Here is an 18787-nt window from a genome sequence, read left to right as displayed (position 1 = left end):
TTGGGCTTGTTTAGATAAGAAGCTGCCCTCAAATGAGTTTTTAACGAGCCAGCCACGAGAGCTCGAGTAGTGTAGTTCATTTTACGGCTCTACTTGTAAATGGTATTGAAGAACATGTGATTTAAATGGGAAACAGGTTATTGATACACGCCTAATAAAAATGCTAACAGAAATAGAACTTTCCCAATTAGGCTTACATGATTACATATTCACATCAAAACAATAAAAATATCTGAACTGGTGGCACTTGCCATATTTTTGCTTTCTATTGCTACAATATCTTCCTCCAATTCAAATCAGTGACAGAATTAGAATGTAGGTCTTCGGGAGAGAAAACGGCGGTGCTTTAGTTTGTGTCCATAACTGGACTCATTAGGGAGTGTGTGGATGATCTGACACAGTATGTATTGTTTACTGTTCAACAAATGTTACATAGGAAGTGGGATTTGCAATTGAAAAGTAAATAGGTCACAACGGCCCACATATTGTTTAATCATCACCACTTATTGTATTGAGAGTCAATTCTTTCTTGTGTCGCAGAGTTCTAGGTTTACCTCCATAGGATTATATCAAGCTAACCACTGTCTTTAAGACTTCATTGATTTGGCAAATTTCTATGATCTGCTTGAGAATTGTCAATCATGGTTTCAGCACTCTCCGCACTTCAGAAAGCTGTAATCTCCTCTTGTTGAACAAAGAATGTCAAGTCAAGCTACAAAAGGCGAACATATTGAAGCCTCAGCTGTAATACATAAGAAAATAAGTAAATAAATTGCAACTAAAACCCATTTCTCATCGGTATATCAGAAATCCAACAAATGAGTTAGGACTGCATACCTGCAGAGGATAGATTAATCCGGTAGACTTCTTGTTCATAATGAGAGATTTCTTCAATGGGTAAGACCTCCCTCTTAAGCATGGCCAAAGATTTCTCCAACTCCATTATGTTCTCGGACTAAATCTTCAAAAAAAAAAAAAAAATTAATAGCCAGGTGTCATCTCGCTGTAATTCTTTCTGAAGTTGCCCCGACAATCACCTGCAGGCAAACACATGAACAGAGACTTTTCTCTGCCGCTGTACCTGCTGAATAGGTAAATCTTATTCAAGAAAAAAGATGGTTTCTTTTCCAGTATAGCCCTTAGATTGTCACTTGGGGATAAATGAAGTAACATGAAAAATTTCAAAATAGCAAAAATGGATCTCTTCAAATTTATTATTCCACATGAATTTGTCAAAATATGTACCTGACTAAACTACACAACCAAACCAAGATAAAAATCTAGAAGGAAAAAATGGAAGGTGTATTTACAAACTACTCTGAAATGTATTCTTGCACAAGAAAGATATACACAATTGTAGTTTGGTGCAAAACTAAATAATAATTACTACTTTTCGTCTGTACACCAAATCTCTCTCCAAACTTGGTATGTATTGAACGAATTCCTTATCTGGATAATCCATCTTAATATCTGATATAAATGGGTGATTCATACTTTTGTCTAAGCCTGCTAGCTAACTGTACAATTCTCGCTCTGTTTTGACTGTACAAATGGTCGCTGACAATGATCAATCTATAACAATATCTTCTCAGCTATCTCCTAGTGACCCTACAACCGCAGCTCTTCGGCGAGTTTCAGATTGTGATGCAAGCAGTTCGGCACGCTTCTTCAGATCCCTGCATATTGGAAGAATGTTATTTCACTATTTCCAAATCGAAGTAGAAAAGAAATAAAAAATTCCCAAATGTTAGCATAACCCACATGCAGCGCGGTACTCCACAACCAGAATCTCTACAATTTTTTGAGTGCTCCTTCAGCAGCTTCCAGATTTTCTGACAGACTTGACAACCCCCAGCAAGCCGAAGATTGCATTGCTGTGTATGGTGGAAGAGCTTTCTCACCTGAAGGCAGTTTGGATAGGAGCAGGGTTTGATTTTGGTCGCATTACATTGAGAGGCATGCATCAGAAGAACATCAAGGGCTTCCCTCATCTGCACCACCAGGGAAAAAATTTCAATGGTTCAATAGCACAAAATTAATATTATAGCAATCTTTAAGCTTTGTAGAAAGGACCCATCTAATCATTGTAAAATCATACGGAAGTAGCACCTAAAAACATGGGTGCTACCTTCCTTCTGGAATTTTTTTCCCCACTAGTTTATGCAGTTGTCAATTCCATATGTTATTCTCCAATTGGAGCAACACTAGGGAAAAGTTGACACAGTAGTACCAAGAGCAATGAGGTACAATTTAAACACCACCTCCAAAAGGGCCTAACTTTTGAAGAGGTGATATAGCAAATTGCAAATATCATTTATATAGTCCTTGAATCTAATACCTTACTTTATATTTTTCATTTAGGAAAACCCTTGGAATATTATTTTTTATCGCTGCAAGACTGAAAAATATGCTCTTCGAACCAAAGAAAAAGAACAAGATCCCCTTGCACTGGGCAAGGGGGGGGGGGGGGGGGGGGGGGGCACACTACTCGAACAATAGCTAAAAGATGCTACCAGAGAAAATAATAGAACGTTTAGGACACCGGACCTTGTTTTCTAGATACTACAAAAGATGACATATGATTCTAAAAACAATGACAACTTCGCTCAGCAGCCACTGGAATGCCAAAAGATTGATTTTTTATTTTTATTTATAGTTAAATGCATATGAAAGATTTCTCCATACCGGCATATGTTTGTGCAGCTGAGCCTGTCTATTCTTTGCCCCACAATTTATGATGGATGAACGTTGACTTAACTTATGAATATGAAAATCACCACCTTTAATTTGATAGCATCCATCACAAGCAGCAAACCCTGGACAAATCTCACAATGCCATCCCTGGTTCACCATAATATCCTGATGGCAAATGTAGCAGGTGGCCCCAACACCTGGCTCTGTTGAGTTGTGGAGATGAAAAAGAATCATCATTGAGGAATGCTTGGCACGACGAAGTGTATCAAACTGATAATGACTCCCCTGACAAAAGCTCAAGAAGGAGTGCCTATTCTCAAAGTAACCATTATCCAGAATAACATCTGTATCCACCGTATCAATGGGCACATCATTTACTGCAACCTGAAGAGAATAAATGTATATATGTAAAATAGGAAGTGAATTCGAGAAGGACTGTGTACCAAAATAAACTAGAATGTGTGTGGAAGAATTTTTGTTTTCATTTTGTTAAAAAAAAAAACAGCGGAAAATGGTTGTAACGTTGGAATTTGGGAATCACCTGAGAGATAAAATGTTTTTCCCCAGTATTGGAAGTGTGTGTGTTCCACTCATTGAGATTTTGCTCCACCTCATGGCATCTACAACATATATGAGAGGGTGGATAAGAATTAAAAATTTGAGGACTACTGCAACCCACTACATAAAGTCATGAATACAACTCCAGCATAAAACTTCAGGCAGATCACATCTTCTTGCATCGGGTAAAGCAAAATTGACAAGAAAATTTTAGCAAAAGATCAAGAATGATAAACTACTAAATTTTACCAATGGACTTGCATTCAAAAAACAGTCCTTAAATAGGATTAGCTTATCTATAATATGAAAATGGCACCATCAATTATTAGGAGGAGAGATGCTAATCTTCACATCCATAACATAAGTGACCAAATGTGAAGTAAAACATGATTTCAGTCACTTTTCCATAATTTTAAGCCTTGCATATCCTTATTCTTCAACCCCAAAATTTTGAATTTTTTTATGGGTATTGTTAATGTGTGCCCTTAGAGCATATGTTAAGAAAGCTTAAAAAAGATTATACATTATTTATTACACGCATTTTCATGCAAAATGTACAATCTTTTTAAATTTCTTAACATGTTCCCTAAGGGCACACGTTGACAAAATCCTTTTTTTAATAGCTAAATATCATATTTGTAATATGAAACAGAATTAAACTCTTAACTATTTCTGATCACTTGTTCCCTGAAAAAAGAAAATGTATACCGAGCAAATTATCATTATTAATTGTTAACTAACTCTACATAAAACTCAACCCAGAGACTTCACAAATTGTAATGCTTTCAAATTACTTAGCTTGATGAAAAAGGCATTATTACATCTTTAAAAGTTGAATTTTCACTTTCTTATGCTTTGCAATCACTCCTTAAATGGAACCCAAATATTATTTATTATTTATTTAGTGGCTTGATGAAAAAGGCATTATTACATCTTACAGGTTAGTTGAAAAGTTGAATTTTCACTATCTTATGTGGGAAATATTATTTATTATGAAATAAAATTATCTAATCTCTAAGATAAAAGGAAAAAAAGCTAGAGAATGTGTCAATACAATTAGAAAATAAAATATTGAAGAGAAGACATCGAGGAGGACTTCAGTGGAGAGTGGGTAAAGGTCAGGCAAGAACTACATCATCAAATTATAAGTTTCCATAGCCAGCGAAAGGAAGGAAAAACAAAAAACACAGAAATAAACTTTCAGAGAAGAAAATAACCTTTCACATAGCTGAAAGTTTTTGCATTCATTGCAATACCATCGGCTTCCAGATCGTATCATTTCACGACAGCACATGCAAGTAAATTGTAAATGGGCCATGATAAAGTCTTCCTTCACAGGAAAGATGGTTTGCCCCAGCTATCAAACGAAAGAACAAGAAAATAATCAAGGATTAACAAATAGTATCATCATATAAAAGAAATGCAATGCTTTTAATAATTCGGGGCAGTGTTGAATGAAAATCAGAATCTTCAAAAACCAACAAAAGGATGTAGCATATAAAATGAAATATTAATAGGTATGCATCAACATCAAAATTAAAAGGAGAATGATAAGTTCTTCTAAGCCATTTCTGGCTATTCAAGAGGCCTTTCAACAAATTCCACTTCTCTTAGGATCCTACCTCTAGTACAGAGATAAAGAGCCTTTCCTTCAATGGAAACATTCACCTCTAAATAAATGGGATGTGCAACAACAAAGACAATATCTCCTTTTCTGTAGAAGCTTTCCCATTTTGTGGGAACTTTCTCATTAATGGGGTCATCTCCATGCAAACCTGAGTTGAGGAAAGGACTGTTTTGTCCTTTGGCCTCTAAGATAGTCTATAGCTTATTATAATCAGGACCAATTGAGGTCATGGTACTTAACGCATCAGTCAGCATTATTTTGGTCCAAGAAATGGCCAAATACTAACTGAGTTGATGTGAGGCACTGGAAGAAACACTCTGTCCATGTTCAACTACTATGAGTCCTAACCCAGATCAACCAGATGTAAGGGGTCTGGTCCCCTCCACGTATCATGAAAGATTAGGTTCCCCTATTGGGGAGGAGAGAGGGAAGAAGGTGGGGTGGTTGCACCCAGTGACATAATAATAAAAGAAAGACCTTAAGTAAATAAACTGGAAGCCTAGCATAGCATGAGGTATAATAGAACAAGAACTAAATCAAAACACCTGACTATGCAAATCAATGACATCTATAGAGGTTACTAGAGAGTAGGACAGAAAAGAAGAGCAGAATTTACTTTTTGCATCAGTAGAATATCTTTGGTTGCATTATCAGAAAGATTGGTATGTCCCATAGCTTTTAAGGTTCTCTTTGTCAGAACATTTTTCCCCTTGCTCTGTGAACCTACTTGACTTCCTTGTTCAATATTTTTAATCATATCTATAGCAGCACCAGAACAATAGTCACCATCAAAATATGGCAAACGAGCTGCAGTTATCTTGATGTTGCATTCTCCAGTAGGAACAAAGAAATGATCATATAAATTAGTGCAATGCACCACTATATTCTCTTTGGTTGCTTTTCTTAGCATTGACTTATACCTGCACGTGGAAAATCTTCAAGTCAAGAAATATGCATGCCCAACAAAAGCTGCAGACATGGAAATCAGAGAAAAAAAACTATGAACAAACATCTGAAAACAGACCAATCACCTGAGTTAGGAATGACATGCATTAATACATGTGTCATGCTTAAATACATATATAAATGCATACATGCAAGCATGTCAAGGTGTGGAAAGAGAGAGAGTGCGGGATACCGAGGTATTACACATATCTTAATCACATAAATAATGCAAACACATAAACACACATGTAAAATTAACATGTTCGGAGAGAGGAAATACCACTGTCGCAGTTTATCAGCCTTGGGTGTTCTCTGACTCTCTGGATGGCAATACAAAATATAATCTTCTCCTTTCAAAGGCGGGCATGCCCATATATAGCAGGTTGCAAAACCTCGTTTCTTGCAAAAATCAAGGTATCCTATCTGATGATGACAATAAAGGACAAAGCAAAGAGCCAATCTTCTTGTTATTTACATTTTCCAATAGAAGCTTTAAATGCTTGATATAATAATAGGGATTAAACAAATAAACCAGGAAAAAAGAAGAAGATAATTACCAATATTTCATGGTAAACGAAAGTACGAAGAGCTTCACCGGACACAGTTCTTATCTCGGGTCTAAAGTACTTGACAGAATCGAGATATGAGATATATACGCAACGTTGATTGGGTTGACCACATTCTGAACCAAACTCCTGGATATACATTCCAAATAGGCAAACATCTACACCTTCAATTTTCTGAAACAAAAGAATCACCTGATGGGGAAAGAATGTGTCAGAATTCATGAAAATATAAAACAATTAACAGCTGTAATTCAACATGTGGGTGATTAACAAAGGGGGGAAAAAAAAGAAAATAAGAAACTTTCTTGAAGAATTTGCAGTAACATCAATCTCCCCTATGAATTTATATCAGAACGTACTCACCTCTAGTCCTTTCACATTTCGTATGAAAAAAGAAATTAAATGATTTGTATGGCCATTATCGTAGAAAAATCATTAACCAATATAAAAAAACGAACAGTTGAGTAGCAAAATACTGAAGTTTAATAAAGGAGAGATTCAACTATAAGTCAACCCAAAAAATGAAGGTTGGTGGTGTCACTTATGAATTAAAGGAGATTTTTGGTGTTTTCATATATCTTAGTTGAAGTTCTTATAAGTTGCATCAACAAAGACAAGCAACAGGAAATTGCTTGTGCATGAAATACTGAAATTTCTCTTACCTTTGATCTGTATGGGAACTCTGTCGGGTAGTTCTCATCATGAAAAATATCTAAAAATTGCTGCTTCACTTTCAATAGTTTACTGACAGATAACACCACTCTGACAACAAGATCTGTTGCTCCAGGTACCTAGAAATAGGTTGAACATCTTATATCAAGCAATTGTATTCTGAAACATAAAGCATTAGATATACTCTTGCTGAGAAATGTTAGATAAAACAAATGTGTGAAAATTCTCAAATGGGCAAACATTTTTGCCACAGGATAAAATCCTAATCTTAATCACTAGCTAGTTCGACATCACTGAATACTTCATACAGGAGCTGTGATGCTACATCCAACAATGGGCTAAACAAGTATGACAGGCTTTGGAGTCCTAAAACAAAAGAATATGGGTCCCACAATTATCAAGAAGCTTTATTTCTCCGAAGGAGAAAAAGTACATGGTAGTGTTTAGAGTCTTTATATATGGTCAGTATGCTGCTGGTCTTTTTATTTGTGTTTTACTTGTTTTAGGAGCTGAGAGCATCTTAGCAATTTCTAGATTTGCCGCAATGTGGATCCATCGATCTTGTTTCTAGTCAAATTATTTAAATGGGTCATCATATATGGGTTTTGCTAGTGGAGAACGGTCTTAATAGTAAAAAGGTCAAGATTTTCAATTTTAAAGTCCAAGACAAAGCTGGAGAAGGATTGGACACTTCTTTTTTTGTAAGTCCTGGAGTAGGGTTAACCCTACAGCAATGCTTACCCTCCCTAGACCATGCTTTAGTGGGAGCATCGTGACCCTTATTTATTTATTTTTTTTTTGGAATAGGATTGGACACAAACCTATATACAGCTATGTAATCTCTGTATGGGTCCAGCAATTATCAAGAAGCCTTATTGTTCCAAAGAAAAATGTCCATGGTAGTGTTAACAATCTTTATTTACAATTAATAAGCTGCTGGTTCTTCTAATTGTGCTTTATTTGTTATAGGAACTAAGGGCGTGGAAATTATTTAAATGAGTCTTGTTTCGGGTCAAGTTATTTAAATGGGTCATTTTATATGGGTTTGTTAGGTCTAAAATAGTCTTAATAGTTAAAAAGTTATAATTTTGAAGTCCTAGTCATAGCGGAGTATGATTGGGCACAAGCATATATACACCTATGTAATCTCTCTATGCAAAAAGACTAAAGTTTGGAGAATTTAAGGGTGTGTTTGGTAACGTTTACGTTTTCAGTTTAGATTTACAAAATTTTTATAAACTGGTTTTTGTTTATTTTTTGTTTATTTTTAGAAAAACATAAACTACAAACGCGTTTGGTAATTGACAAAATGTTTAAAAAATTTTAAAAATATAAAAAAGAGTGAGAAGTGGCAAGTGGTGGCAAGTGGCGGCGGAAGACGGTGGTGGAAAGTGGTGACGGTGGGTGGTGGGTAGCTGGTGGTGGTGGTGGGTAGGTGAGTGACAGTGGCGGGTGGTGGATGGTAGTGAGTGGGAGGTGGTGGTGGCGGGTGGTGGGTGGTGGTGGCAGGTGGGTGGCGGGTGGCGGGTGGCGGATAGGTGGCGGGTGGTGGTGGTGGATTGGTGGGTGACGGTGGTGGGTGGTGGGTGGTAGCGAGTGGGTGGTGGTGGTGGTGGTGGTGGTGGAGACGGGTGGGTGGCGGGTGGTAGTGGTTGGTGGCGGGTGGGTGGGTGGGTGACGGTGGCATGTGATGGGTGGCAACGGGTGGTGGGTGGTGGTGGTGGTAGCAAATGGGTGGCGGATGGCGGGTGGTGGCGGGTGGTGGTGGTGGTGGGTGGGTGGGTGACGGTGGCGGGTGGTAGGTGGTAGCGAGTGGGTGGTGGCGGTGGTGGTGGCGGGTGGGTGGGTGACGGTGGCGGGTAGTAAATGGTAGCGAGTGGGTGGTGGTGGGTGGGTGGTGGGTGGTAGTGGTGGTGCTGGTGATGGGTGGTGGTGGCGGGTGGGTGGCAGGTGGCTGGTGGTGGTGGTGGTGGTGGGTGGCTGGTGGTGGCAGGTGGCTGGTGAGTGGTGGTGGCAAGTAAGTGGCGGGTGGTGGTGGCGGGCAGTGAATGATAGTGGCAGGTGGTGGGTGGTGGCGGGTGGATGACAGGTGGGTGGTGGTGGTGGTGGTGGTGGTGGCGGTGGCGGCGGTGGCGAGGGATGGGTGGTAGTGGCAAGTGGGTGGCAGGTGGGTGGTGGCTGGTAGTAGCGGGTGGTGGTTGGTGGTAGCTGGTGGGTGGTGAGTGGTGGTGGCAGATGGTGGTGGTGGGTGGTGGTAGCAGAAGATGGTGGTAAAAAATGGTGGCGGGTGGTGACTAATGTTGGGTGATAAAAAATAAAAACTGAAAACTCAAAATGGAAACACATTTTTTGTGTTTTCATTTTTTGGCCAAATTTATAAACTGAGACCACTAATTTATAAATCAAAAATTTTACCAAACAAGTTTTTATTTGAGTTTTTAAAATTTTTGTAAATATAAACAGAAAACTGAAAACGTAAGTGTTACCAAAATATTTTGTGCTGTGTGATGAAGCCTAACCCTTGCGATGGTGAAGACCAAGTAGTCTATGTGAGATTCCTAGACTAACTTACAGTCTATGCTTTACATTACAACTAGTTCTTAAAAATTTTTGTTTTCAACCAAAAAATCATCCTTTAGCAATCCCTACATGAAGACAACCCAAATAATCAATCCCCAACAAAGAAAGGGAAAGGTATTGTTTTCAGCTTGTTATGTACAGGACCAAAACAGCCCAAATTTCAGTCCCAAAACTCCCCCATATTAAGATATAATAAAGCGTAACCTCTTTCCTCACCCTTTGGCCATCAAAATATCTCCAAAACTCTTTAATTTGTTGTTCCCAAACCCTCATTAAAACCCTACACCCGTCATGCTATCATTTAAAACCCAAAATCCACAACTTTGTAACATTTCCCACCAAAAAGTCATTCAAAAGACGGCTATATTGAATACACATCACTGTCCTACATTAATCTGTATTGGCCCCACCCCACTGTTAAATTGCATGAGTTCCCCATGTTTGTCATGCATGCAAAAATCAAACTGTTCGGAGGTCGAATTATATCCCATGGCTAAAGAAATCAAACACGTGCAATATTTATTAGGCATGACATGCATGAAAATCTATCACAGCTAATGGCAAGCATGGACAAATATTGTTCCTCTTTTGAGTGATCACACAATAATTCTGTCTTAGACCAGCTATAATTTGATCATGTCTTGATAGTTTATGTTTCTATCCTTTCTTCTAGGTCATTACCAAGTGAATATAATACATTAATTCATGTGTCAAAAATGAAAAAGAAAATATTTATAAACAGAGTATTTGTATTATACCTCATCAAGGTTCTTTTGTAAAGAATTTGCCCTCTCCTCTCTCTCTTGATTGAGACGCCTAAAGAGCCTTTGCTCAATGTAATCACTGAGCATAGTAGTTGGCAAATCTTTTGCTCCAAAAGCAGCAGTCTTTGGTAAGGGCACACGCTCTCCAACTTCTATTCCTTCTAAGTAGCATTTTGGACAAATATACTCTGCTTTTCCTCCTAAATCTCTTTTATCATTGTAGAGACCACATATCTGGTGTTGCCAGCCTTTGCATTTATCACATTGAACCCACTGCAAAGACAAAATGATTGTATGGAGTCTTAAACCATTTATTTAAACTGATATCTCAAAGGGGAAAATGACGTAGATTACCGATTCTTCATCTTCATGGTCATTCTTTTCCTTGTGAAGCTTTTCCTTGGAAACGGAAATGCCATGAAATGAGATATCACCACCACGAGACTTCTTGAAGCATGAAGTGCAAAAGCAATGCTGTGTACCCATCTCATCAAGTCCGCAATAATAAACCATACCGAATTTCATACGAGCCCCGCAAGCTGAGCAATATATTGGTGCTGGGGCAAGCACAAGCTTGTCCATAGCACACAACTGGCATGAGTTTTCACCAACAGAATATGCCATTGGGCTTCCTTTTACTTCCTGCATAAAAAAATAACGCCCAATTAGTACACATTAATATGTGTTTGGGAGGGGAAAGATTGAGTACACCTTTGGCATAATGCACAAAGTGGTGTTCTCAAGACTTAAACCCATAACCTCAAGGTTATTAGGTCAAGTTTTAACCATTGAACCAATGGTCACCCCTTCCATAGGTTACTATATTTAAATTGTAGCAACACCAAAGGTCACATATATCTAACACCATGTTTAGGTAAGTAAAAACTACATGCTGAATTTGAATAAAATACTCCCAAAATTGATGGAAAATCTACAAGCCTGGTCCAAGAAATCAATCAAAGACACAACACCTAAGAAGCACCTACACGGATAGTGGACACGACGATTCTAAAAAAATTAGGATATGGAATCGGTCAACATATGGCGAAAAAATATATTTTTTTATATATTTTATTTACGAACACGCATGTGCATGAGGTCCCCTACGTGTCCTATGAAAAATTAATAATTAAAAAAATTGACATGCCATGTGATGTGATGTGACATTGACATGTGTGTCCCTGCTGTGTTGGACAAGAACATGGACATAGCACACATCTTGGAGTGTCGGTGCTTCTTAGCTTAGCACAACACAATACGAACTCACTGACAGCAAATCTTAAAAAAGTAGAGCACAGCATGGCAAGGACATGGTAACATGTTAATATATTTTATGTATCTGTTTAACATGTATGTAAAAAAATATATAATCTAATATTATTTATATATTTCTTTGCATACATTTTAAAGAACAGGAACCTTACACAAATGAGGTGCAAAAAAATTTCTCTGAGGCAAAATGACAACAGCAAGTCCTAGAAACTAAATTACAAAGATTAGTTCTTTTCGGATAGAGTGGGTCCTAACAAGGACTTGAATTCTGCACCTCCCTTTTTGTGGGTGCCAGGAGATGCAACTCAAGCTAACACCATGTAAGAATAAGGTATGTTAAATATTCCTCCTTTGCTTCTTATATAGTCCAATTGAGCACAATGAAGACAATATATGATTGGTTGGCTACACGAATTGAATGTTTGTGTCAAATAACAAGGACAGCACCACTAAGAGGGAGAAGTTGAAGCCTCAAGAACAAGAGATAGACCAACAAGATATGAATGTAAGTTGTGAGAAAGAACATGATCTCAAGAAAAGACTTCTTCAGCCAGGACAAAGTGGTTGAAATGTGGCTTCACTAAGTTGAGTATAGGGAAAACCTTCAAATGGATCAATCTATTAAAAGACCTTATTATGCTAATCCTAATGATATATACAATCCAAAAGAATAATTAAAGCAAATCAAAAACAGCAAAAATCATAAAGTGCTGTACAAACCTGACCAACCCACTGCCTGAGACTCAATAAATGTTCCTTCATTTCCTCTACTGTGAAAAACTCAATCAAAGACACACCCATTATCTTTGGCTCCTCCATCTTCGTTTCTGAATTAGCTGCTGGTGCAATCAAATTACTTTTTGTCTCTAGGTTTGCCTGGTCAGACTTGGTCCTGACTTCTCTCTCCTCCACTTTATGATCAACAATGAGCTCTTCAGATTTTTTAAAATTATCCATGACATTGTTTCTAACCTCACTAATGCACTCATGGACTGTCTCCCCTTCTTTAGAACAACCAATGAACTCTTCAGGATGAATGGGTGTACCCTGTAAGTCAGACCTCTGTGCAGTTTCTGTAACATTATTCCTACTTGAACTAGTAGTGCTTATGGAGTCTTGAAGGGGAGTTGACACTCCCATTTTAATCTCCATTTCATCTAAATTATTTGATACAGGAGCATCAGGCAATTGCTGCAAGTGTGAGAGTTTTTCAGGTTCACAAGGTTGATTCTTTGAAGAGGCAACTACATAAGAAACCCCAGTTTCTAAGGAACCAGGATTCCCTATCTTCAGACGTTTAGGAGGAGGCAGATTATCTTCAGTAGGGACAGGAGTACAACTAAAATCTGTGTCACAGGAACCCTCAAAGTGAACTTTTCCTTGTTTTCTAGATCCCCCGAGAGGTTTACCAGTAACACAAAACCTTCGGACAGGCTTGCATATGTTGCACTCCCAACAATGACAGTTATCAAAATGGGAAACTAGTTCAGAATACTGGTCACAGTAGCATGTGCTCTCATTACATAATGTCGCATGCATATGTTTCATAAAGGAAACTTGATTTCCATCTACATTCATTCTCTTGTAGTTCATATAAGAAACTAGAATTGTTTTAAACGTTAGATCACTTGAATGCACAACTTTGGCAGCTCCAGTTGGACCAAAAAGGATTGCATAACTTTCTGAAGAAACATGTTTAACACCATGTGATTGTTCTGAACAAAGATACAACTGTTTAGACGTTTTCCGCGGCGCTATCTCATTCAAACGTTCATCTTGGTGCTGCTGATGGAACTGATGAGACCCTGGCATCTGCGGCTTGGGTTCCAATAAATCCTCACAAGTTGGTTTTGAAATATCTAAATTTGCACGAGGAAAAATATCAGATGCTTCAGGAATCCTCTGTGCATCCTTCTGCAGGTTCTGCAAGTCTGGAAAAGGTAACTCCAAGTTTTCCCTAAAAAATAATGGAACCCTCTCCGAATAAACATTCTGATTATTCTCCATGAAACCTTCATGTTTGATCAAATTCAACTCACCTGGTGAAAATAATCATTCAAAAAGCAAATAAAGCCATGAGAAAAAGAATGCTGGCGAAGGCAAGAAAATTTTAAAAGCAAACAAAAACAAAAACAAAATTATATAAAAAAATAAAAAAAAAAAAAAAAAAGGAAGAGAGAAGAGTTGCCAAGGATGGGTGAACTGGTCTCATCTGTAACAATAAGGTATTGGTGCCACTTTCATGAGGACATAGGTGCCACCAATCCCAATTTTGCCTCAGTCATGTAAGTCTCCCAAAAGCATCTAAGAAAAACAAATTTCAATGAAGAATTCACATGCGTAGGCCAACGGGTAAGGGAGTGAGCCATAAACTCGGACATCTTGGGTTCAACTCTTCTTGTAGTCTTACAAGTTAACCAATACTTGTGGTTTGTGGGTGATTGCAGGAATTTGGGGTATACTCTTGAGTAGTGGGTCCAAATTAGTGTATACACATTGTACAGGGACAAGTTTGAGATGGTGATCAAGGTTCAGTCGTATAGTGTCTGAAATAATTTTTTTGCTTGGGAGAAAATGAGGTGCTTGCTCCAAATTATTTAGGATACCAACACTAAGTGTAGTTCCACAAGGTAACAAACAGAGAAATACTCAAGGAAAAACAAAAAATAAAAGGGTCTAGTTGAGTGCCCTAAGGGCATTGGTTAACAAAGCTTAAAATGGGTGTACATTCTTTATGGCACACACTCTTACAAAGAATGTACAACTATTTCAAGCTTGTAAACGAGTACCCTAAGGCACTCTCGTTAACAACATCCAAAATTAAAAAGGTCAAAATATACTTCTACAGAAGCAAATGCAATAAGAGAAACTTTCAATCAAAATGTTGGGCATTGTTCAAGGTTTTATAATTTGGAGAATTTTAGCAAAATAATTAGAGAACATACCCTCATTAAGATGCTTCTGTTGGACATAGTTTTCTGATGATGACTCAGATAGTAAGCTACTACTAGGAAAAGTTGGTGCACCATCAAAAGGTCCAGTATCAGAATGCATATCCGCATCAGAACATGCTGTGATGGATGAGATTTTCTCAGGAGAAGGAACCATCCCACTAGCAACATGCCTTGTGCCCATGAATGTAGTGGCAACTCCCCGGTTATAACCATCACAAGGAGATCCTGCAAGTAAATATTTATTAACTAATGAGATATAATTACAGAACAACCCAATACATGAGCATAATGATCGTTTAATCAATTTACCCTTGGAAGAGCCAAATGATCTACCTTCAAAGAAGCTAGAGTCATTAACATTATTGGTCTGCAATGTGTTACTGTTATTCCAAACAACCATGGAGTAATCAACCACAGGGTATGGTGAATTTGAGTTGACAAACGGGGATGTAAGACAGTGGGCTACTTGACTGGAGAAGCTAGCACCAGATATTTCATGCTGGATCATGTTTTGCAATTGCAATCGACGAGGCGGTATCTTCTGGTTCATGCACTCCTAAGAACCGATTGAAAATACATGAGCTCAGGTGACTTAGAAAATCAGACAAAAACTTTCACTAATAACACTCCACAAGGTTCAAGATCTATATAAATAAATACATTATTCCTCAGAAAAGAACGAAGCATTAATAAGCTAATGACTGGACCCCAACTTCATAAAACCCTCGGGAGAAGAGACAGGGGGGGGGGGCTTAGTGCATGAAAGACGAGACCAATTTTCTAATATATCAGCTGACCTAACTATTAGAAGCAAGAAATTACATACTAAAAGATTATTTAAAATAGTATGATATTGAAAAAAATCAGCAGAGTACTGATCTTACATGCCAGTACAAAAAAAGAAAAAGAAAAAAAGAGCTAAGCAAAGCAAATCACTACATAACAAATGAAAATAACCTGCTATACTGAATTTTGTTTACTTATTCTAAAATACCTTTGAAGCACCATCAACAGATAGCTGACTTTGAGAGACACGAACATGACCAGATGTCCACTGTCCCCACTCACGGTTTGTTTTCTGCATAGAATGTTTGGTACTGCAGAAGAAATTTGATAAGATATAGAAAGGTAAATAAAAAATACAAAATACAGAATACAAACTGAAATATAGATTTTTATTATAGCAGATTTGACATTCTCAGGGACTTTAATAATGCAATTCATGTAAACATTAAAACCTTACGTCTTATTCTTGAAAAATTCATTAACATGACTCATTCTAGGATCCTTGTACCAATCAGCTAGAGAATCTCCATGTATGGAGTGTTGATGAAAATCAATCTCACGCAGCTGGGGAAGGTGTGAATCATTGCTCACAAACTGGCTTGCAACCTGGTTGCATACCTGCCCCAACGTGTATGCCTTGACATCCATCATGCAGTTTATGAGGGTTTATTCATTCTGCAAAAGTTGCAATTCAATAGAAATTACGTAAGTAATATAATTTATGAAGGATACATTCATGATCTTGATTGTTTTATCATCTTATGATTAAAACTTTCAAAGAACAACAGAAGTTAGAAAACAAAAGAATCTGGAATCCCAAAATAATTGCAACTTTAGTAGCATTCAGACAAGAAGGATAAAGGTCAGTTACTTTGATCAATCAATGATTCAGCCAAAGCTGGAAATATGATAGAATTTCTAAAAGCACTTTCACTCTCAGCCATCAGATGCAAGCAACTGGAACCTATGTTACCAGGATATCATGGATTGTTCTAGTATGTCACATGCTCTAAAACACGGTACAATAAGAGTAGACTTGTATAAATTACACTATAAGAAATTAAGGTACTTCTAAAGTTATTTTCTTTTGACAATTAGACATCCATTAAAATGTAGGTTTTCTTTCCCCAAATTAATAATCTATTAACACATTTCCGTGAGCATTATGACTCATTTTTTATGTTTTATTTCGTCAGAACTTCACTCACCTTATATTTTAGTTCATTATATCCGACTCTTTTTTTTTTTTACTCTAAGGAAACCTTTGAGAAATATATTGGGAAAAAAATTGGGATCGCTTTAGATCACTAAATTTACCATTTTGGAACAAAGGTGTACCATATTTCGGAAAGTATGTTCCAAAACATAATATGCTAGGATATTAGTGTTTTCTGGTAACATTGACGGGAACATGTCCCTGCCGAGGAAGGGAACTCTATAGGGGAAAAATACGTATTAAATTACCCTAACTGTTCATCTTTAGGCTTCTGGATGGGGCCATCTGTGAGATGCTCCAGAAACTTTTCCAACCTTCTTGACTTGGATGATGTTGAAATTCATGTAGACAATCCAGCAAATGCAAACCTATGATGACCAAGGGGTTCATCATCATGGGATTTAATCAAGTAATGTGCCCCTATTAATATAACAGTACCTGATTATGCTAAATTCTGGAGTTTTCCTCCCCTTTTCTTAATTTTGATGAATACTGAAGATCCAAAATGGATAAAAATTTAAACTCGCCCTTCCAAAACATGCCACTTTCATTGTTGGCCATTGTACTGGACTACTAGAGGTAGAAGATGAAAAAGGGGGTTGTGATCCAATGTGGTCATGCCCATGGATGCTATGCTGCCCCCTTTTCACTTCATATGAGATTTCAATATTACTCAAGGGCAAGATTGGTACTTTGACAACTAAATTAATGATATCATCCATTTCTGTCAGTTTTTTTATGATTAGACAACATAAACAGGTGTTTGTACATCAATTTCAAAATCAGGGAGGTTAGTCTAATTATTGAAACTACAAAAGAGATTCCAACAATTAGTCTAAACCTTAGGGGAGAACCCTGCAATTAGGCAAACCTCAAGGTAGGTCAACATAATTAACCTTTAAAAATATGAAGTCATGGACCACTCCATAAACCCAGGAGGAAAAAGACTCCAAGAGTCAATGGTTCAACTTTAAATAAACCAAAACCAAAGCATGATGTCATGATCATAATAAGATAAAACACAAACAAGAATTTTTTTTAATTTTTTTTCCTTGGGTATGAAAATTTCCATTGATTAACTACTAATGTTCTTCGTTGTTCATAAACTTTGTAGGGTTATCTCAAAGACGCACAACATTCCTAAAACAATCCATTATATATCTATATATATGTATAACTCAACACTGTGTAGTAAACATATGAAGTCATAATTTCTACTTACAATTGCATACACAATGAAACAACAATTTTTATCAAAACCCTAATGTAAACAGAAATCAAACATATAAAATTGATGATATTCATGATTATCAATCTATCAATATATATACAGGAGAGAGACCTGCAAAGAATTGCGATCAATTAGAACTTTCTCGAGTTTGAATTAGGTGAAATCGAACAGAGATTACGAGTTCTGGAAGACTATTGAAGCGAAGAACTTTCGAACCCTAGGTCTCTGGGACTGTGATATAGAAAGGGGTGGTGGTGGTCCGGTTCACCATGACAATTGGGTACGATATCGAACCACCGACCTCCGGTTCATACGAATCTTTCGTTTTTTTTTTTTTAGAGTAAATTATATTTTTTCCTTTTCGTCTCTTTTTATTTGGCACTTAAAATTTGTTTTTTTTTTAATAAAATAAATTAATTCTCTATGTTTCAATTTTTTTGCACTTCATTCTTAAAACTAATAACATAAAAATTTATATTATTATATTATAATTTAAATTTATGTCAGACATATAAATTATATAAAATAAAATATTTTTATACTACGTAACTGTCAATTTTTTATTTCTAATTTAATTTTAAATAAAAATTAACTTTAAGAATAAAACGAAAAAATTTAAAATATAAAATATCAAAATGAGAAAAAATAAGTTCTTAAAATAAAAGTGATAAAGTGGCCAGGGGCCAAAGTGTAATTTACCCTTATTGTTATTCTAAATTGGACTATAGACTATGAAGTGTGTGGTGTGACGGTCTAAACGATTTCTATGTCGAGTTAATTAACGTGGGAGTCGTGTACGGACAAAACTCAGAGTGAAGAGTTAACGGCCCAGTTCGCGCGGCGATCATAGCCGAGATGATGCCTTGCCCGAGGGGATAAATAGTGCCATCTTTTGAATTTGTTTGTAATTTTATTATTATTA

At 37.0% G+C, this 18787-nt stretch overlaps 1 protein-coding gene across 2 annotated transcripts; it reads right to left on the bottom strand.

Annotated features, from left to right (window-relative positions):
* Positions 1-1187: 1187 nt before the first annotated feature.
* Positions 1188-18170, bottom strand: LOC114307974 (histone acetyltransferase HAC1). 2 transcript variants are annotated; one of them, XM_028253462.2, is made up of 17 exons: positions 17977-18170; positions 15876-16093; positions 15627-15729; positions 14942-15188; positions 14624-14857; positions 12399-13717; positions 10761-11048; positions 10401-10679; positions 7053-7181; positions 6382-6582; positions 6105-6247; positions 5496-5799; positions 4470-4609; positions 3236-3314; positions 2686-3078; positions 1762-1991; positions 1188-1676 (listed from the first exon to the last, which is right to left on the bottom strand). In XM_028253462.2, exons 2-17 carry the CDS (start codon positions 16067-16069, stop codon positions 1589-1591), a joined length of 4371 nt encoding a protein of 1456 aa, XP_028109263.2. In that variant the 5' UTR covers positions 16070-16093; positions 17977-18170; the 3' UTR covers positions 1188-1588. The 2 variants fall into 2 exon arrangements, with proteins under 2 accessions (XP_028109263.2, XP_028109264.2); XM_028253463.2 differs by having other exon boundaries at positions 14966-15188.
* Between the last annotated feature and the right edge of the window lie 617 nt (positions 18171-18787).

The sequence above is a fragment of the Camellia sinensis genome, chromosome 4 (assembly GCF_055761805.1).
Source record: "Camellia sinensis isolate YWXY chromosome 4, ASM5576180v1, whole genome shotgun sequence".
NCBI lineage: Eukaryota > Viridiplantae > Streptophyta > Magnoliopsida > Ericales > Theaceae > Camellia > Camellia sinensis.
This window is presented reverse-complemented; position numbering and strand designations above follow the sequence as displayed.